Source organism: Salvelinus alpinus, chromosome 1 (genome assembly GCF_045679555.1).
Source record: "Salvelinus alpinus chromosome 1, SLU_Salpinus.1, whole genome shotgun sequence".
In the NCBI taxonomy this organism is placed as follows: domain Eukaryota; kingdom Metazoa; phylum Chordata; class Actinopteri; order Salmoniformes; family Salmonidae; genus Salvelinus; species Salvelinus alpinus.
This window is the reverse complement of record NC_092086.1, coordinates 69,983,032-70,005,094: the sequence shown is the minus strand read 5'-3', so window position 1 is coordinate 70,005,094 and position 22,063 is coordinate 69,983,032. Positions and strand designations below refer to the sequence as shown.

The 22,063-nt window shown below is 41.2% G+C and overlaps 1 protein-coding gene across 1 annotated transcript; it reads left to right on the top strand.

The window, feature by feature from the left end:
* Positions 1-1,341: 1,341 nt before the first annotated feature.
* On the top strand, positions 1,342-21,627 carry LOC139584263 (serine/threonine-protein phosphatase 2A catalytic subunit alpha isoform-like). The gene is made up of 7 exons (XM_071415902.1): positions 1,342-1,908; positions 15,045-15,254; positions 15,578-15,751; positions 19,514-19,603; positions 19,831-19,992; positions 20,200-20,318; positions 20,874-21,627. The coding sequence occupies exons 1-7, from the start codon at positions 1,807-1,809 to the stop codon at positions 20,944-20,946; spliced, it is 930 nt and encodes a 309-aa protein (XP_071272003.1). The 5' UTR covers positions 1,342-1,806; the 3' UTR covers positions 20,947-21,627.
* The last annotated feature ends 436 nt before the right edge of the window (positions 21,628-22,063 follow it).

Sequence of the window (22,063 nt, the reverse complement as noted above, 5' to 3'; positions counted from 1 at the left end):
ATGGAAATTCAGTGTGGAGGGAACATGAGGGAGATGGCGGTGGTGATTGAGGACAAGGGTTATGTTTTTGTCATGGATAGTGCTCCAGCTGGGCAAAACAGACAGTGCTGACGCACACACACACACACACACACACACACACACACACACACACACACACACACACACACACACACACACACATACACACACACACACACACACAGGGAGAGAGGGAGAGGAGTAGCTTGCATGGAGGAATATAGATGACATTCAAATTAATTCTGTTTCTTCTAGGTTTAATACTTAGAAGATGGCAATATCTGTTAACCTCCTGAACAATCCTTTCTGCTTACTGAAGAATATATCAGATCAGAGAAGTATATTCAAAAGAAGACCATGTTTGATTCTGAAAACCTGATAAGTAAGCTCAACTGTGCCGACAACATGCTGTTTGATACTGAATATTTCACTCTTCTATGTAAATGTAATTTCCAACGTTACCCTATGTGTAAACAACATGCGGTTTTCTCTGTGCAGATTAAGTATGGTTTCTAAATGTAGATTAAAGCACTCGAGGAAGGAGCAGAGGAAGGGAAGAAGACTCCATAATACCATCATTACCATCATCCAATTTCACGGACCAGGGAAATAATATTGTGACAACGATTTGCATAGGGACAGACATGTATTATATTTACCATTGCTGCTATTAACTCCCTAGGAGGCCTTACTTAATTGAGGTCTATGTCAAAGTAACTCGTAATTGCAATGTTTTTTTTCGTACGGTTTTGGAGGGAACAATACTACCATTGAGAGGTGATGTGAATTCTTAACCCAGTCTTGACAGTGGATGGGTCATGACCCTAACCAACATTTGACTGAAAATAAATGATAACAATATATTTTTTGTACAAACTTTGGTGGAAACAGATCATATATAACTTCAACAGTTTTAACATTTTCTTTTTTCCCCCTTCTACTTCTCAGGATTTTATCCTCCAGATATCTCAATGTGAGGACACGAATAAGGAGTCCATATGGTATATAGCTGACCCTGGTAATATCTGATTCATTTAGGATTTTGGACAAATCTTGACCAAATCTCAGACACTTCTTTTAGGAATCACAGTTTTGAGAGAAATACTCTTTAAAGTCATAGAGGGCTATTGCAAGAAACTACATAAGATAACATGGGCATAATGTAGTTGTCAAAAACAGATTTTTTTGTCATCTTTTATTTTAAAGGTAAAAAGGTCAACAGTGGAACGTCACAACTAGGCAACAAAATCTGTTTCCCCATTTGTAATTCGTATTTGAAGGGTAGTTCAAGTGAAAAATCCCTGTCGGAACTATAACTTCCGATAACTTCGATAGGACATGAACGCAGCATTGCACCAGCAAGTAGGTGGTACTTTCATGGTCATGTCTAGAAGGGGTACATCTTTTGTCAAATTAACGTACAAAGTTTTTATTTTCTTAATTGTAGCTAACCCAATTCTCCTAACCTGCTGCGAAAAGTCAAATTTGACAAAAGCTGCATCCTTTCTCGTCAAGACCGATTAACCTGCTACGAAAAGTCCAATCTTGACAAAAGCTGTATCCCATCTAGTCGAACCTGACTTTGGTATTTGTGTCGGAGTGGATCACGGCCTCGGGTGGGACAGGCGCAACTGACGTCTATACATTTCCTAGTCAGCTTTCCCCCCCCTCCTTATATACTTTCAGCAATAGGAACCGGGTTGACAAGTTTGCGGAGGATTTCGAGTATTTGGGTAAATAGCGCCAATTGTTGTGCCACTGAATTACCCGAAATAACAACCAGAAATGGATGAGAAGTGTTTTACGAAGGAGATCGACCTATGGATCGAACAAGTCACCGAATGTAAACAGCTGTCGGAGAGCCAAGTCAAAACTCTGTGCGAAAAGGTATGGTATACGGAAATTAATGACTTTCCATCTCAAAATGTTTGTGTACAGTAACATTCAGCGGGCGATACATGTTGTGGAGCTTGTCTGTCAGCACTTCCTACTTGCCAAGTAGCATACATAATCCTGTCTAGTTTCAAGAGCAGACATTTATATTTCCATAGCTTACTTTCTCATGTAGTCTACAGTATCTAAACTTCTCGTCAACCTTTCAGAAATAGTAACACACATGGCTTGCACATTATAGAACAACTCGAATGCGGCTTTTCTACGCTTACACTCGCCCCAGACATTCTTAAAATGGCGCCGATTTTGTACATCACATTGAACTTCTCATTCTGCTGAGCTGTAAAACCGGTTTAGCATTTTACTGCAGCAATGTGTATTGTTCATTGGAGACGCCAAACGGTTGCATTCATTCAGTCATATAAACATGCTTGTCCGGAACATCTAAATGACAAACCATAACATGTCTGTTTAGTACTGGCACAATTTATGTTGGAAATCCAGTCATACTAGGCCTGGTCTGACCGATATGCTGTCAAAAAAAAATGCAGCCTTTCTATCACCGCAAAGTAGAATAGTCGCCTAGGCTCTACGGCCCACAATGCACTTTAATTAATGCCTATCCATGTGGTGGTTGCAGTGGCTTTAGTCTTGATACCTGACGACAGACTTAAGTCATTTTAGCTATTCAAGCTCTGAATATCAGACGCCGCATTATCAAGTAAATTGAAATACATTTGCCAAAATAATAATAATTCCAGTCTTTACAGAAATAAATTACAAAATTCAAAATACTTCATAAGAGAACATGACTTAACCACAGAGGATCACTAGCTTCGTAAAAAAATTAGAAATTGGAAAGTCCGTAATTTGGGCAGCACGCGTGACAATAGGCCTAAATGATTATTGAGTGGTGGCTGTCAGTGAAAAGCATCTAAAATATGTGTATAGATAATGTGTCTTGAGTATAATTTCAAATGTTGAGACAAGGAGGGAGGGGTGGGTGGTGAGGCTCTAGGCACATTGCTCTCCAGAAGCCGCTCAGCTGTCTCCCACCAATTCTTTAGCATCAATTGTTTCATTGTGTTTGTTTGCTTTTTGATTATTTATTTTGTATTAATTTCCCATTACATGTCACCAGTAGTACATTTACCGTTAATCCCCGTCATTTGGTTACATACGTTTGTTAATGCTATTTTCATTCGTATTTAGTTATCATTCTCGGAGTGGAAATGTTGTTTGCAGAGTTCACACTTGTGAGAAACAAGTTAAGGGTTTATTTCATACCACCATTTACGAGTTTTGTAAAAAAAAAAATATATATATATATATATATTTTTTTGTTTTGTTTGGTGCGCTCCGTGTGAGCAATGAGCATGTGTCTGGTTTCTTTCGCTGTCTTGTTAATGTTGAGGGAGTGTGCATGCCTAAAGGCGGCTACATGGATTAGGTGGGTGGAGTCGTTTCGTTGCGTTTTACACAGAGGAAGTCCAACTTGTATCGTGTATATCCACTAGGGGGCTTGGGGAGCCAGAATAGTTTACCAAGCAAGAGGGGTCAAGGCCCTCTTTTTGACTAGCTCGCGATGACATTTGAACTTCTGTATCTGGTGTTATGTCTGTTTACAAATGCTAGCTAGCTACATGTCAGGCTAGTCTGGTGTTCTATACTTTACAACGCTTTTTTTTTTTGCCGCAGAAGCAAACGTGTCTCTCTATGAATTGCAATTGCTGAAGTTTGAACAGCAAGAGCTTGGACTGCTCTTACTACTCAGGAGGAGGGAAAAAAACCTGGAGAAAATGGTTAATCCACTGAAAAATACAAGGGGGATGATGGCGAATACACGTTTCTTGTCCAACCTATGCGAAGCATTGACGAGGAAATGCATTTAATACTTTCGATGTCTGTTGCCAGATTTGCCGACTTGTTTCAGCGGCGTGCCCCTCCACCTCACATTTGTTGACCACTCCACACCCACTGGGGACTTGCACCCAGGAGATGTAGACAGCTGGTACAAGGGGACACCAGCTTCCTGGACTCAATAAACATGTCGACATAAAGGGCAACCAGAGTTGCTATAGACAAGCGCAACAACCTCAAGGACTACTTCACACCAGCTGGTCAAGTGTCTTTCCAGGATGCTGCTGTCACGTGTCACACCCTACAGTGAATGTGGTTTGGAAAACATGTGCACACAAAGTATGTTCTCTTCCTCTGGTGGATGACTGTTTATCATGTGAGCTACACACTTGGTTTTGCTGTTTTTCTTATTCTCACTTTACAAATCAGACTACCATAATGGCAGGAAACAATAGAAAAAGTAAACACCAGTAACATGTGAATTACTAAATATAATAAAAAATGCACAAAATTAAATTAAAATTACACCATCCTAAAGTGTGAAGAAGAAAAGCAAACACCAATTTTTGGGGGATCACTCGAGCGGACGGAGCACTGATCGATGGTCCAGTGAGAGTACATTGTCTTGTCCCTGACAAACGACCTTGATCAGCAGGAACAGACACCATCCATGGTACCATGCCGTCATTGACGGCCTTTGCTGAACACTGCTGCTGTTTCCTAAAGTCATGCACCTGCTGCATAATGTCAGTGTCCAAAGGATCCTCCACATTCTTCCTCTTCCGGCCATTGAAGCTGGGTTTGGGAGATGGTGGTTGATGGAGTGCGTCGAGTGTTGGTAAGATGGGCCTTGGGGAGAGGGGCCGGAGAGGTGATGAACCAGGCTGGGGAGATGATGAATTTAAGGGGCTACGAACCACCTGTAGATTTGTTCAAATTTCATGATATCTCCCTCCAGCTGCTGTCTTTTGCAAGCTTGTCTGAATACAACCGTATCGAAGGGTTGTAAAGGTTCCCCTGTCTCACCTGTTTGCACAGACGCTCCTCAAAAAGACATAATTGCGCAAAATAAAGTTAAAAAGGAAGCTTGCAAGTAGTAGAAGCGAAGTAGCAGAACGTCCATCCATCTCTTCTGTGTTTATACCACAAGGGATACCGGAAAATACGTGACGTAGACACAGGGGTGGGACTTCCATTGCAAAACTCACTCAATACTGCCCCTCAGTCTTTGCAAGGAATGGTCTGTCGGGTCTCAATTTCCAGGTAGAAAAAAACTTGAATGACTGAGCGTCTTACAAGGAGCTGCCCCTTTTGTGACGATAAACAACACTGCAATGCTGCACTATGTTCCGTCGGCCCTGTTCTGCGTATTGTGTGTAGACCCCTTTTAGCATGCATAAAGTAGACTGCCTGCCATGCTGCGTGCAAATGTAGGAAAGTGCCCATTTGGGGATGTCTGATTTCTGAACACCACAAATAATAAGCTGAGCCTTTGTCATTTTTGTAACCACGTGACAATGATTTTTAGAAATGAAAATGTTATTGAAATTAAACTGTTGTGCGAATATGAAAATCATAACTGGATCACAGATCGTTTAGAAATGGTAGGATATGTTCTTAGCTTCCCCAAAAGTGAAGGTCACGCTCAATCCTATGTCAGCTACCCAAGTTTATCAGGCATTGCATTATCTTGGAAAAGGCAGTTCGTAGCCTTTTTTTCTTCTTTGCCATGATCAGAAATTGACGAATAGGCCTACTAACTTGAAATCGCTAATTATAATGTAAATTTAGCCCACTGAGTGAAACTCCAGGACAGCAGTCGTGAGTAGCTTCATTTCATTCCATAGATAGGCTATTGTCCATTTACTTTGACCTGTCATGTTTTTAGGATATGGTGTGTTTGTTAACATGTTAATTCATATTCACGTTAAAGAATGTTTTTATTGATAAGGCGCCATTTAGGCTATTTGATCGGAAACAGGAATTATGTAAAAAGTGTGGGTCTCATGACATTGTCATAAATTTGGTTGCCCTGTAGGCTACAGAAAAGGCCACAGAGGCTACATGCTCTTTCTACAATATGTACGTACATACATACATACATACATTTGAAGTCGGAAGTTTACATACACTTAGGTTGAAGTCATTAAAACTCGTTTTTCAACCACTCTACAAATTTCTTGTTAACAAACTATAGTTTTGGCAAGTCGGATAGGACATCTACTTTGTGCATGGCACAAGTAATTTTTCCAACAATTGTTTACAGACAGATTATTTCACTTATAATTCACTATATCACAATTCCAGTGTGTCAGAAGTTTACATACACTAAGTTGACTGTGCCTTTAAACAGCTTGGAAAATTCCAGAAAACGATGTCATGACTTTAGAAGCTTCTGATCGGCTAATTGACATAATTTGAGTCAATTGGAGGTGTACCGTTGAATGTATTTCAAGGCCTACCTTTAAACTCAGTGCCTCTTTGCTTGACCTCATGGGGAAATCAAAAGAAATCAGCCAAGACCTCAGAAAAAAAATTGTAGACCTCCAAAAGTCTGGTTCATCGTTGGGAGAAATTTCCAAATGCCTGAAGGTGCCACATTCATCTGTACAAACAATAGTATGCAAGTATAAACACCATGGGACCACGCAGCCGTCATACCGCTCAGGAAGGAGACGAGTTCTGTCTCCTAGAGTTGAACGTACTTTGGTGCAAAAAGTGCAAATCAATCCCAGAACAACAGCAAAGGACCTTGTGAAGTTGCTGGAGGAAAAAGGTACAAAAGTATCTATACCCACAGTAAAACGAGTCCTATATCGACATAACCTGAAAGGCTGCTCAGCAAGGAAGAAGCCACTGCTCCAAAACCGCCATAAAAAAAAAGCCAGACTACGGTTTGCAACTGCACATGGGGACAAAGATCATACTTTTTGGAGAAATGTCCTGTGGTCTGATGAAACAAATAGAACTGTTTGGCCATAATGACCATCGTTATGTTTGGAGGAAAAAGGGGGACGCTTGCAAGCCGAAGAACACCATCCCAACCATGAAGCACGGGGGTGGCAGCATCATGTTGTGGGGTTGCTTTGCTGCAAGAGGGACTAGTGCACTTCACAAAATAGATGGCATCATGAGGATGGAAAATTATGTGGATATATTGAAGCAACATCTCAAGACATCAGTCAGGAAGTTAAAGCTTGGTCGCAAATGGGTCTTCCAAATGGACAATGACCCCAAGCATACATCCAAAGTTGTGGCAAAATAGCTTAAGGACAACAAAGTCAAGGTATTGGAGTGGCCATCACAAAGCCCTGACCTCTATCCCATAGAATATTTGTGGGCAGAACTAAAAAAGCATGTGCGAGCAAGGAGGCCTACAAACCTGACTCAGTTACACCAGCTCTGTCAGGAGGAATGGGACAAAATTCACCCAACTTGTGGAAGGCTACCCAAAACATTTGACCCAAGTTAAACCATTTAAAGGCAATGCTACCAAATACTAATTGAGTGTATGTAAACTTCTGACCCACTGGGAATGTGATGAAATAAATAAAAACTTAAATAAATCATTCTCGACTATTATTCTGACATTTCACATTCTTAAAATAAAGTGGTGATCCTAACTGACCTAAAACAGGAATTTTTACTCTGATTAAATGTCAGGAATTGTGAAACTGAGTAAATGTATTTGGCTAAGGTGTATGTAAACTTCCGACTTCAACTGTACATACATACAGAGCATTCGGAAAGTATTCAGACCCCTTCCCTTTTCCCACATTTTGTTACGTTACAGCCTTATTCTAAAATGAATTAAATTGACAAACTATCTACACACAATACCCCATAATGACAAAGAAATATGTTATTATTTTTTTTAAATGTTAGCAAATGTATTTAAAAATAATAATACGGATATATCACATTTAGATAAGTATTCAGACCCTTTACTCAGTACTTTGTTGAAGCATCTTTGGCAGCCATTACAGCCTTGAGTCTTCTTGGGTATGACGCTACAAGCTGGGCATACCTGTCTTTGGGGAGTTTTTCCCCACTTCTCTGCAGATCCTCTCAAGCTCTGTCAAGGGAGCGTCGCTGCACAGCTATCTTCAGGTCTCGCCAGAGTTGTTAGATCGTGTTCAAGTCCGGGCTCTGGCTGGGCCACTCAAGGACATTCAGAGACTTGTCCTGAAGCCACTCCTGCGTTGTCTTGGCTGTGTGCTTAGGGCTGTTGTCCTGTTTCCCTCGATCCTGACTAGTCTCCCAGTCCCTGCCACTGAAAAACATCCCCACAGCATGATGCTGCCACCACCATATTTCACTGTAGGGACGGTGCCAGGTTTCCTCCAGACATGACGCTTGGCATTCAGGCCAAAGAGTTCAACCTTGGTTTCATCAGACCGGAGAATCTTGTTTTTGATGTTCTGCCAAAAGGCACCTTAAGGAATCTCGAACTCCAAGTAGTCTGTCATGTGTCTTACTGAGGAGTGGCATCTGTCCGGCCACTCTACCATAAAGGCCTGATTGGTGGAGTGCTGCAGAGATGGTTGTCCTTCTGGAAGTTTCTCCCATCTCCACAGAGGAACTCTGGAACTTTGACAGAGTGACCATCGGGTTCTTGGTCACCTCCCTGACCAAGGCCCTTCTTCCCCGATTGTTCAGTTTGGCCAGGTGGCCAGTTCTAGGAAAAGTCTTTGTAGTTCCAAACTTCATCCATTTAAGAATGATGGAGTCCTCTGTTCTTGGGGACCTTCAATGCTGCAGATATTGTTTGGTGTCCTTCCCCAGATCTGTGCCTCGACACAATCCTGTCTCGAGGCGCCACACATCATTTCTTACGTGTTTCTGTTTTTTATTTTTAATACATCTGCAAAAATGTCTAAACAGTTTTTTTGCTTTGTCATTATGGGGTATTGTGTGTAGATTGATGGATTTATTTAGTTTAATCAATTTTAGAATAAGGCTGTAACATAACAAAATGTGGAAAAGGGGAAGGTGTCTGAATACTTTCTGACTGCACTCTAGGTTACATCATTTGGAGTGTTAGTGGAGCGCCACAGCACTGTCTGTCCTACAGCACCATGGAGAGGTGAGCTGAGCATGGACAAGATACATATTTTACGCCCCTGCCTTTAGCAAAGTGGGCACTGAATATCATGGGGCGGCATCAGCGTTCATCTTCGTAGCACATATGCCACTGGGCGAGAAGTTTTCTTTGTTTTTCGGGGCAGAATTATGCGAGGGTTTTATGTGGTGTTGGAGGTGTGTCTTGGCCAGTTTAGTTGGGAAAATGCTGCCCTCTTCAATCTTCCGCTTTAGGCAGCCACCTAATCCTGCCTAATGGGCGGGTCGGCCCTGAACCATACTCTCGAAGAACCTTTTGTAAAACACACACACATGCCTCATCCATCCTAAACTGGAGAACGGTCATGGGATGGGGCCAGAAATGGGTGTGTTAGAAGTTTCCCTTTATCACATCATCAGTACACCATCAACGGTCTGAGCAGGGATTTAACCTCAATCTTCCTTGATACCCTTTTCACTAGGTTGCTTAAATACTGTCTGTTCTACAACCATATATCTACTCATGTTCTTGTTTTGTCTTGTTTACAAACATGTGATTTATTGTCCTGAGATGCCTTAGAGGCCAGGATTACAGTATGGATGGATATGGTACTTGGCAAGAAATGCCCATTGCCAAATATGTAATACTAAGCTACAAGGTGTCGGCGATCACGTTCTATTCGCCTGTGGAGTTCAGTCTCAGTCAAAATCAGGTGATTAGAAGGAATTCACTCTAATTTGTTTAAAGTAAAGGGGATTTTGTCACTTCATCAAGTCAAACTCTGAGTTGTCAAATGCTTAGTCAGCGGTCTCACAAACTCCTGAGCACATAATCGAGCAGGTCCCTCACAGCTCTAAATTGGTAGGCCTAAGCATAATGGTAGTGGTGTGTGTGGTTTGAGAGCACACATTTGCTCAGAGATGTCTGATGCATCCATCCCCTGTGAATTTTGGTAATGTGTTCAGCAGAATGCGCAACGAGTGTAAAAATAGCCGTAGATGTGAATGATTCTGAGTTGCATCACCCCCACATTGTTGCTGGGCTCTGTGACTCAATATAACACTGGTGGAATAGCCTCTGTCTTGGGATACAAATTAAAGAATGGGGGAGAGGGAGAAAAGCAAGCTGTTACATCACAGCAACACACTCATAACACATTGAAAAGCTGTTGTTTTCTTGTATTTAAAACATATTCTTACACCAGGAGACTTCAGTGTTACGATCCCAGAGAAGCAGGAGCTCTGAAACAACAAAACGTCACATGCAAACCAGACTCAAAGACTTTCAGGTAGACGTTTGCTTGTGTATTACTCAGAGCGGTCAACAAGAGAATCAAACTCGGATCACTGGATTCTGAATTACTGATTGCCCCCGTGTGATGGTTAATGTGTTTTGTTCTGAGAACGGTGTTGTGAGTGATGACAGAGTACACTTTCGACACCTTGGAAGGTTAAAGGTAGGTTAAATGTTAAATTGGTTAAATGTGATCTACTGGTGCAAAGATGGTGACATCCACCATGTTGTTAAGTAGTTTGATTTCACAGAGTCAACATTCTAGGCCAAAGGTTTCTAGCTGACGCTGGACAAGCAGTTCTGTAGTAGGTGCGGTTATGAGGGGTGAGCAATTTATGTAACCTGCTAAGTCATCCATTCAATAAACACTGAGTATATAAAACATTAAAAACATCTACTGTTTCCATGATGTAGACTGACCAGAAATGTTCCCTACATTTTTTTCTTTCAGCACTGAGCAAATTTCAGGTCTGCTGAGCGTGAACTCGAACGTTGTGAAACTTCCAGCGGGCATTTACTGTGAACACTGAGGCTGTACCCCCTTTAAGTTCGTTTTAACAGTGGCCAAGTAGGCTACTGTGACTGTTTTGATCATAAGGTAGGTCTACCAGAGTGGCCTACCATCAAAACGTGGAAATAGCATTTTAACATGGAAATAGCTGTTCTGTCATTCATCCTACAGTAGCAGCCAATGTGTGGTGTTCAATGTGGGCCTACATTCCATGAAACTTAAACATGCTTGACATGAACCTGTTTATCTGACTGAAAATGGTGTTTGATGCAAGAAACCACTTTACAAAATAAAATGCATTATTATTATTCCCATACCACTATTACAGAGAATCAGACAAATTATGCTACCCTCTGCCTATTGGCTATTTAGCCTGTCTCAAAATACAACACTGCCCCTTTTGGACAAAAAAATGCTATTTACCCGACTCGCTTTTCAAAGATGTCTATAAATGTACCCGTTTTGTGCTCTTGTAGGAAGAAATCACTCCCCTATTGCTGACTACAAATTGTCTAGAACTGGGCTAACTCCATAAGTAGCAAAGGGTATGAACAAAATTTGCACACGTGGTTACATGCAGCTCTCGCTTTGATCTCGAAACAATCTGCTCACAACCGCTCATGCTGTAAACAGTCCAGTTCAAAGGGACATATCCATGTATGGCAATGGTCTATTTGTATATTGGCCTACTGCAACTCTGATTGGTTATGCTGCACCAGTCTGTGTAGAATACGGGTTGAGTCATGCGTGTCAACGCAATAGAATCCTACTCTGATGCGTTCTGCCTACAACAAAATCTCATTTCTAGTTCCTTTTGTTTCAGTATGTTCCATTGAAAGTGGCTAATATTGCCTTGATTCAATCACAATTGCAACATTAAAGGGACATTTTGATAGTGTTAACAAGGAAAACTCTAGAACAGTGGTTAACCTTTTTCAAGTCAAGATCACTTTGAGTCGATGCAAGCTGACATATACCGTTTTTTTTTTAACGTGACTCAAAAAACGTAAGCCTATGCAACATTAACACATTTTAAATGTGTTAATGCAAATAACTGTCGGTATCACGGTTAATTGACTGTTAATTAAACACATTTAGCATCTGCTGGCTTCCACACAGCCTACAAGACATTTTTTTAAAGTCTAATAAATCCATGTAATATAGCCTACCCCTTCACAATAAATCCATTATTTATTTTAGACATGTCTAAAGCATAATATTAAGAAAATGTAGTCTATTTCAGAAGGAAAAAATAGCATACTGAGTCGTCCTGATGTGGCTATGCCAAATGGCTGTGGGCTACACTAGTTTATTTAGCAGATAAGATTTGCTTATAATTTCGTGGCATTATTTTATAGTATGAAGAGTACAATTGAACAAAGCTGAATAAAATCTAAATATTTTATCAACGATTTAAGGGAGTGCGAACATGTGGCTATTCTGAGTGTTTAACAAAGAAATAGGTATTCCTATACGCTTAATTTAGAGTTATTAATGTAACTTTAGTTGTTCTACAAACGTTGGGCTATATGTTTTGATTTTTAATACATTGTAAGGCTGCATGATGAGACTGATTTGAAAAAAGTAGCTTGAAGGGCATGAGCTCTGCTTTGTTTTTTGGGCAGACTGTACACACTCAAATAGTCTCATTCACAATTTGACAAGCATGTGATAATGCCTCAAATTTCATGGTGGCATCCCCTTTGTGGCTGTAAATCACCCTAAAAAAGTCAGTGCCTCTTGTGCCCTTCTCCCTCAGTGTGCTGCGCAATCCGAAGCATCCCACTCACACGGTTTGCCGTCAGAAACTGCGCGTTCTTATCCAATTCCCAGGTGCATATTGAAGATATTGGATAAACTGTCCACATTTACTTTTCGTCAGCCAACAAGATGAATAGGCCAAACAAACAGCAAAAACACTAGCCAATGTCAATCTACTATCCCACATAGTACAAAAGTTGACCTATTCTGTGCGTGAAATAAATATCCCAAACAGTCTGGGACGGTTGTGGGATGCGATAGATCCCAAATCAATACAACCACTAGCATCAAAATTTTTTTTGACACAATGTGGCTGACGCAACAGATCAGAACATTTAGCTTGAAATGTTGATAAACTATTAGACCATTTCTTCACATTATAAGCGCAGATGGTAATAGGCTATAAGTGTGAATGTTCCATTAGCGGAAAACATTATTATCAAAAGTGACCACAAATGCAATTATGCATGTAATGCTTTAATTATAAAGGTGCATTTTTTTATGGTGAAATGATCTTCCCTAAACTTGAAACTCACCCACTGCTTATGAATGCCAGTTAGGCAGTACACCCCTTGTAAAGTGGATTAATGGGCTTCATTTTAAGAAGTTATTTGGCCAATTTAGTTGTGATACAAACCTTATTAAAACATATAGGCCTATGGGCTATAGTCGCCAAAAAAAAGGAATTGTTTCTTATGCTGGGCGTCATTCACAAGTGATAATATCTAACTCACAAGTGATAGGCTAATATTGTCACCCATCAGACTATTCTTGATTTTAATCTCGTCTTCAAATATACTAAATAAAATGATTTTTATTTATTTTTATTTAGAATGGACCATTTATCATGCACTTGTATTGAAACAGGGGCAGCGGGGAAAAATACATGTCATCTTTGCACTTAAATAGTGAATGGAGGTCGCTTTTCCCGTAGTCCATTTTCATGCCAGCCAGGTAGGCTATTCTCCTGTTGTAAAAAGACGCAATATGCTTAATATTAGGAAAGTTGAGAATTAAATATAGTAGGCCTAGCCTATAGAAAGCTGATGGTAGCCTCTTTTTAGTAGAGGCCATCACTGTTTTCTCACGCAATTGCATAGCCTATAGAAATGTTGCGCAACTTGAGCTCATGGGATCTCATGAAGTGTTTGATTAGATTTTCGATTACATTTGCATTGATGTCAGAGTGATTTAGAGAGACAATAGAGTGCTGAGTACCAGGAAGTTAGCAAGTTAGGTAGGCTACTAATGACCATCAGCTGCATCAGAGCTTGGGAAAGCCTAATTACCGTGACTAAACGGTCATGTGGAATTTGACTGCCTTCATGGCTCGTGACCGCCGGTTTGGCGGTAATACGGTCACCGCAACAGCCCTATATAGGCCCAATACATTACCGCATTTTGGCTTTGCTTGAATTGACCTGCCAATGCATTGTTCGGGCCATTTTAAACATTTGAGGTAGTCTATATGATCACACCGATAATAGATCCGTTGTTGTATTACTTGTGAGGCACAGCTGAGTGAGCACAAATTTCAATAATTAGCTTTTTGTTTTTATTTTCCTGGGCTGATGGTGCCTGCATCTGATGGTCATTCTCAGCAGAGGGAGAGAGCAGCAGACTGAGGGTCAGCCTCTCAATAAGGTGTTCCTTATGTTTGGTATACTCAGTGTATATAGACATCCCCAGATCAGTTGGTTCAGGTTACTGATTTAAGAGGATCTATATTCTAGGATTTGTTAACTCTGGTACAAATCATGTTTACCGAGGTTCTGAGTCCCACTAATCTCTCGTAAACGTATGTATCTGATCAAATTACGCAAGACTTTACTTCTGGGTTAACCAAGATTAGAGTCCCATTGACCCACAATTTTTTTCCAGTCTTGGCCCTATCTGACTCTCTTCAATTCCCACTCAAATTAATTCGGAAAAATATCAGATTTGTGTAATACGCATCTAGAATTTGCCTTTTGGCTGAATGATTGAATGGCTTTATAGAAACCCCAGCCAGCAGTTGATTGAAAGGCCTGATGCGGCATGGTTGTGAGGGCACGTGGAGCCGGCTTGTTTTGTGGGCAATTGGGTCAAAACTAACCATAGTCCGCTTTCGCCCTGGTCACTCTGTTTCTCCTTGGCGTCCATCTGCCAGTGTGGCTCTCTCCCCCTCAGGGTGCTGCCTGGAGCTGAGATCAAAAGTTATTTCTCATCTTGACCCACAGGCACAAACCCAGTGACACATCCCTGCTCTACTCTCAACATGGGAGAGTAGATGTTCTCAAAGCGCCTTATAATCACTTAAACCCTTAGTGTATCAAAGACCTGCACTGATGTTTTTTGAGAAAGAGGGAGAGATTGACAACCTATAGCCTTGCATGCAATCACTCGTTCATTAGAGAACAGTAGTGGACTGTTTTCCTCTGTAACACCACCGGCGTTGCGCCCAGCAGGCAGCACTGTTCTTAGAGCTGCCCTACACAGTCCAATGGTTTCTAGGAACTGCTTTGGCATTCAACTAGCTTGCCAAATGTCATTAGTCTATTTATGTCTTGGGAAGATGACAGTTGGGAAGAGAGGGGACTGAAACGTAATGCAATGTAGCCCACAACACAGCCTTATGATGTTTGTGTTTTATGTTTTGTCCAGGCGAAGGAGATTCTGACCAAGGAGTCCAATGTGCAGGAGGTCCGATGTCCAGTCACAGTATGTGGAGATGTCCACGGCCAGTTCCACGACCTAATGGAGCTCTTCAGAATTGGAGGGAAGTCTCCAGACACAAACTACCTGTTCATGGGAGACTACGTGGACCGAGGCTACTACTCTGTAGAAACCGTCACGCTACTTGTATCACTTAAGGCAAGTTGTTGTAGTTGTACACTGGGGACCAGTTTTCCAGACACAGATGAAGTCTAGTCCTGGAATTAAAAAGCAAACTCAATGAAGAATCTCCATCAAATGTTTTTCACTTCAGGACTAGGCTTAATGTGTCAGGGAAACCGCCCCTGCAAGTTTTGAATTACCTTTCACTTTTTAATTTGACTAATGAGAGAGCTGAATGGTTAGTTATACAAGGGGGGCCTTGTGATGCAATGCTGAGAGACACTCGTTTACAGAATGCACTAGTCTCCATTGAACAGTGCCGTTTTGTAATTCCCTGTATTTTTAACATTTGATCACAGGTTCGGTACCGTGAACGCATCACAATCCTTCGGGGGAACCACGAAAGCAGACAGATCACACAAGTGTACGGCTTCTATGACGAGTGCCTAAGGAAGTATGGCAATGCAAACGTATGGAAATACTTCACAGACCTCTTCGATTACCTTCCCCTCACTGCCTTGGTAGATACTCAGGTAAGAGGTTTCGCATTTTTATTTGATATGTAGTTGAATCTTCTATGGTGCAATTCCACACTAATGGAATTACACTGAGACTAAAATGGTTATTTGTAAAATGTATGCCAAACAAAAAACATTGCTTTCAAAGTTTAACAAACATTTACATTTACATTTAAGTCATTTAGCAGACGCTCTTATCCAGAGCGACTTACAAATTGGTGCATTCACCTTATGATATCCAGTGGAACAACCACTTTACAATAGTGCATCTAACTCTTTTAAGGGGGGGGGGGGTTAGAAGGATTACTTTATCCTATCCTAGGTATTCCTTAAAGAGGTGGGGTTTCAGGTGTCTCCGGAAGGTGGTGATTGACTCCGCTGACCTGGCGTCGTGAGGGAGTTTGTTCCACCATTGGGGTGCCAGAGCAGCGAACAGTTTTGACTGGGCTGAGCGGGAACTGTACTTCCTCAGAGGTAGGGAGGCGAGCAGGCCAGAGGTGGATGAACGCAGTGCCCTTGTTTGGGTGTAGGGCCTGATCAGAGCCTGAAGGTACGGAGGTGCCGTTCCCCTCACAGCTCCGTAGGCAAGCACCATGGTCTTGTAGCGGATGCGAGCTTCAACTGGAAGCCAGTGGAGAGAGCGGAGGAGCGGGGTGACGTGAGAGAACTTGGGAAAGTTGAACACCAGACGGGCTGCGGCATTCTGGATGAGTTGTAGGGGTTTAATGGCACAGGCAGGGAGCCCAGCCAACAGCGAGTTGCAGTAATCCAGACGGGAGATGACAAGTGCCTGGATTAGGACCTGCGCCGCTTCCTGCGTGAGGCAGGGTCGTACTCTGCGAATGTTGTAGAGCATGAACCTACAGGAACGGGTCACCGCCTTGATGTTAGTTGAGAACGACAGGGTGTTGTCCAGGATCACGCCAAGGTTCTTAGCACTCTGGGAGGAGGACACAATGGAGTTGTCAACCGTGATGGCGAGATCATGGAACGGGCAGTCCTTCCCCGGGAGGAAGAGCAGCTCCGTCTTGCCGAGGTTCAGCTTGAGGTGGTGATCAACAAACCATACAACTATATGCATAAGGAGTTGTTTGAACAATTTACACACATTTCATAAACACATTTACTGGAAGAACTGTGCAGATACAAAGTTTAGTAACAGAATTACGGTATAATCCCTTTAAAAAAATATATACAATTATGCGACCACATTTTCCAAGAACTCTGTTAAATATCTACTCCGAATTAAGATTCAAAGATGTCTACAGAAAGAATGATATCAGCTATGGCATGACACCATGAGTTTGAAACTACAGTTTGAACTACAGTAAGTGAAGTGGATTTACATCATGGGTCCCTGTTCTGTACTACACAGAAATGCATAGCATAATAGTGGATAGGAATGTCATTCGCTTCATGATGTATACTAAATAGTTACACAAAGATAGAAAGATGCAATATCATCCTTTGCATATATGGGCAGGGCTCTAGTGTGACAAAACATGTTGCTGTGCGACCAGGAGTTGTATTTTGGGAGAATTGTTGTAATGATAGCGTTTCCCGGTACGGTTGTTTCCGAGGGCTGCAGATTTGTTAGCATCATGGTTGCACCATAACTACAGCGAACGTAGTTTGCTTCTTGCCCAACCACGTCAAAAGACCTGACCCATATTACCAGCGCAACATTTTTTATCCTTCTACAACGGACCCCCGGACCGTATTTTACATTCATAAACCATGTCGTGCTCTGTTCTAAAACTACTCGCGTGTCGACGTCGATAACCATTTGTTTACACTTTGTCCAGTCATGTTACCTCGTTGGCTAGCTAGCTAACAACCCGGTAACCTTACCAGTATATCCAAACATTTGAAGGCAGAGAAAGAAAGGAAAAGGGATAGCTTCTTCAGGAGATCAATGAACATAGCAATGACCGATCTCTTGCTGGTTGTCATCACGTACGTGACGTTTTTAAAGACAAAGTACAATTTTCAATGTAATCCATCCTCAATAGGAAAATTAGTGCTTTTACAAAATGTAAAATCTAATATTCCACAAATGACTTTGTAATTTCAATGACAGGTATTCGTAACATTTTATAATAGACAAATGTATTTACAGTGTTACATATTAGTTTCTAGGCCACAACATGTACTTCAAAAGTAGATAGAATTCATATAGTTCCAGTAGAGGCTGTATCTCAATTGAAAAAATCATTTTTTTTGCTGCTCCTAAATTTCATGTGGTACTCCTAACTTTTTAAAAGTGCTACCAATGAAAAATATACATGTAGAGCCCTGTATATGGGTATTATTCTACACACTGGCTATTATTCTAATGAGCGCAGCCCCCAAACAAGACCAAATTTGGTTGTTTCAGACCAAATCTGAACCAATCATGGACGCCTTTGTTTGGGCCAAATCAAGGCCGCACTGGCCCAAAAAATGACGTCTGTGGACATTGAAATCATGTCCATGGACATAGGTTAGGGATGGGCATTTGACATTTTTGGAATGTGAGTACTTGCGTGATTTTCTTTTGAGTACTCAAATGAAATAATATATATAATTTAGAACACAAGGGAAGAAATATGTGCACATTTAGAACTATGCCAACACAATGCGACAATGCCTAATTTATCATAGCCTTTACAGATAAATTGCACCAAATGCATTGAGTTTACAAAACATTAAGGACACCTTCCTAATATTGAGTTGCAACCCCCCTTTCGCCCTCAGAACAGCCTTAATTCGTCGGGACATGGACTCTACAAGATGTTGAAAGCATTCCACAGGGATGCTGGCCCATGTTGCCTCCAATGCTTCCCACAGTTGTTTCAAGTTGGCTAGATGTCCTTTGGGTGGAGGACCATTCTTGATACACACGAGAAACTTGAGCATGAATTTCAGCAGCGTAGCAGTTCTTGACACAAACTGGTACACCTGGCACATACCCCGTTCAAAGGCACTTCAATATTGTATCTTGCCCATTCAACCTTTGAAAGTCACACATACACAATCTCAAATGTCTCAATTGTCTCAAGGCTTTAAAATCCTTCTTTAACCTGTCTCTTCCTTTTCATCTACACTGATTTGAAGTGGATTTAACAAGTGACATCAATAAGAGATCATAGCTTTCAACTGGATTCACCTGGTCAGTCTGTCATGGAAAGAGCAGTTGTCCTTAATGTTTTGTACACTCAGTGTATATTCAGTCAATAAAAAAGCAACTGCCATTTTATGAATTTATTGAAACTGGAATATCTCCTTGGTTATATTATATTGTGAAATACAGTCTTCAAAAAGGCAGTAACCTCAGCAGTGACACTTGCTTGTAGAAGCCTATGGCTGTGCAATGGCATAACCTTGCTTTGTAAATATGTGTTTATTAGTTGTCAGGGGTCTTCAACATTGTGTTTTGATGTATTTCTAATACCTTTTTAAGACTTTTTCTGGTAGATGTTTTCAAAGACCCGTTTTTTATCCTTAGGTCTAGAAATCAAATCCATTACATTGTTTTAGATGGAAAATGGTTGAAAAATGTATCTGCTTGCATTTCCCAAAGATGTAGACCCTTAGCTTTCATTTGACACCCAGTTTGATATGCTCCTATGAACACGTTGGTGCTCATGGGTCCTTTTACATGGAAATGATCTGTGCTTTACCGCCTGCTGTAAATACATGTTCACTCATGTCTTATGTCTCTGTCAACCTGTTACTCCGAGTCAAAACCAATATTGAAATTCTCAAGTAACATTTCTGTTTTCTTTCCCTTCAAAGATATTCTGTCTTCACGGGGGCCTGTCACCGTCCATAGACACGTTGGATCACATCCGAGCGCTGGACCGATTGCAGGAAGTTCCACACGAGGTACATGGCTCAACAACCCTGCTTCTGAGCATGCTCTGCTGTCTCATTGGTGCTAGGCAGATAGCTTGTATGCACATGTCTAGGATCAGTTTATTTGACCCTAACCTCAACCATTAGGTTGAAAAACACAAAAGCTTATTGAGGCAACTTTCCATCCTACTCCATCATATTGGATCCTTATCTTTATCTGTATCTTTATTACTGCTTAAACGCACCTCCTCCTCCAGGGCCCCATGTGTGACTTGCTGTGGTCAGACCCAGATGACCGTGGGGGTTGGGGCATCTCCCCCAGGGGGGCTGGCTACACCTTTGGCCAGGACATATCTGAGACATTCAACCATGCCAACCGCCTTACTCTGGTGTCCAGAGCTCATCAGCTGGTTATGGAGGTAAGCTGTCTGTCGCTGATTCTCCATGCTTGAAATCTCAAAAGGTGACCATGATGTGAAGCGTATGAGTGTGAAACCATTTTGGAATGCATTTCATGTTAGCCCCCTCATTCAGGTTGTTGAATATGTCAAATGTTGCGTCTGTATGCATGTCTCAGGTTTCTGCATTCACTACTAATTCGCTGCTTTCCTGTTTTCTTCTAACAGGGTTATAACTGGTGCCACGAGCGAAACGTAGTAACAATATTCAGTGCACCAAATTACTGTTACCGTTGTGGTAACCAGGCAGCTATCATGGAACTCGACGACACCCTGAAATACTCCTTGTAAGCATATTGATTACCATTCCATACATGACCAACCCTTAGAAGTGTTACCTCCTCCATTTGATGAACTACCATCAAGGGACTCTTATTTCTGGAGGAGGATGAATTAAATCAAATTTTATTTGTCACATGCTTCGTAAACAACAGGTGTAGACTAACAGTGAAATGCTTACTGGGGCGGCAGGTAGCCTAGTGGTTAGAGCGTTGGACTAGTAGCCGAAAGGTTGCAAGATCGAATCCCCGAGCTGACAAGGTGAAAACATGTAATTCTGTCACTGAACAAGGTAGTTAACCCACTGTTCCTAGGCCGTCATTGAAAATAAGAATTTGTTCTTAACTGACTTGCTTAGTTAAATAAAGGTAAAATATATATTTTTAATTAAACAGGACCTTCCCAACAATGCAGAGAGAAATAATAGACAAGTAAAATGTGTAGTAATAAATATACAATGAGTAGTGAGTGAGAGAGAACTGTATATGTAATGATGTTCCATCAACTCTCAACAGGATTGTTGATGAAAAACAAGATGTGTGATATGTGTTATTCTTTTCCAGCCTGCAGTTTGACCCGGCGCCTCGTAGAGGGGAACCTCATGTCACCCGTCGCACCCCAGACTACTTCCTGTAAAACCTCACCCCTTGTACTGTCCAGTATTGCCATGATTTATGAAAGTACTTTAGCATCCAACACAATGGGAGGAGGGGGGGGGGGGGGCACAAGGCAAAACATCAATGTACATAATTGTATTCACACAAAATGCTATTTAAACATTCAGAAAATATCTGTGTACATGGACCAAAAGGTGCGTGCCATGTATTCATTACGAAATGCTGAAGAGTATAATGTCCAAGATCACAACCCCAATTCCTTACTCCACTAGCTCTACTCGGTCTTAAATCTCAAGGTGAGTGCGGCAACCGAGTTTTGTAAATTGAAACGTTTTCAATCCACTGTATCGTGGCTTATTTTGTGAGTCCCCACATTTTCAGATGTAAAAAGAATCACTGTTTGCACTTTTTTTTTTTTTTTTTTTAACTTTCTAAGAACATTTTAACATAAGTCAGAAGTTGGCTGTTTCATTCTACAGAATGTTTTATTTTAGATTCTGTCAGCAGCTTTTTGATGGGATAATCTCTCCGGTATACATTTGAGGACAAACTTGCTTAAACAGACGCCCATTCAAATGTGTATGGCAGACCGATTTGAAAAATACCATTGTGTAAATGGTCACACACTCACTACTCATGATTATTTAGTTTCTGTATTGAAGGATCCAGTTCAATAATAAAGATGAAAGTTGCTCCTTGACTTGTGCGATGTGTTGGTTTATTCACTTGACTTTGCGTCATCTGACACTACTGATGGACTTTTAACCAAGGCTAATGATTATGTACAGTGCCTTCGGAAAGTATTCAGACCCCTTGACTTTTTCCACATTTTGTTACAACTTTATTCTAAAATTGATTAAATAAACAAATTTTCTCAATCTACACACAATATCCCATAATGAGAAAGCAAAGACGGATTATACATTTTTGCAAATAATGAAATATTACATAAGTATTCAGACCCTCAATTCAGCTCAGGTGCATCCTGTGTCCACTGATCATCCTTGAGAGGTTTCTACAACTTGATTGGAGTCCACCTGTGGTAAATTCGATTGACTGGACATGATATGGAAAGGCACACACCTGTCTATATAAGGTACCACAGTTGACAGTGCATGTCAGAGCAAAAACCAAGC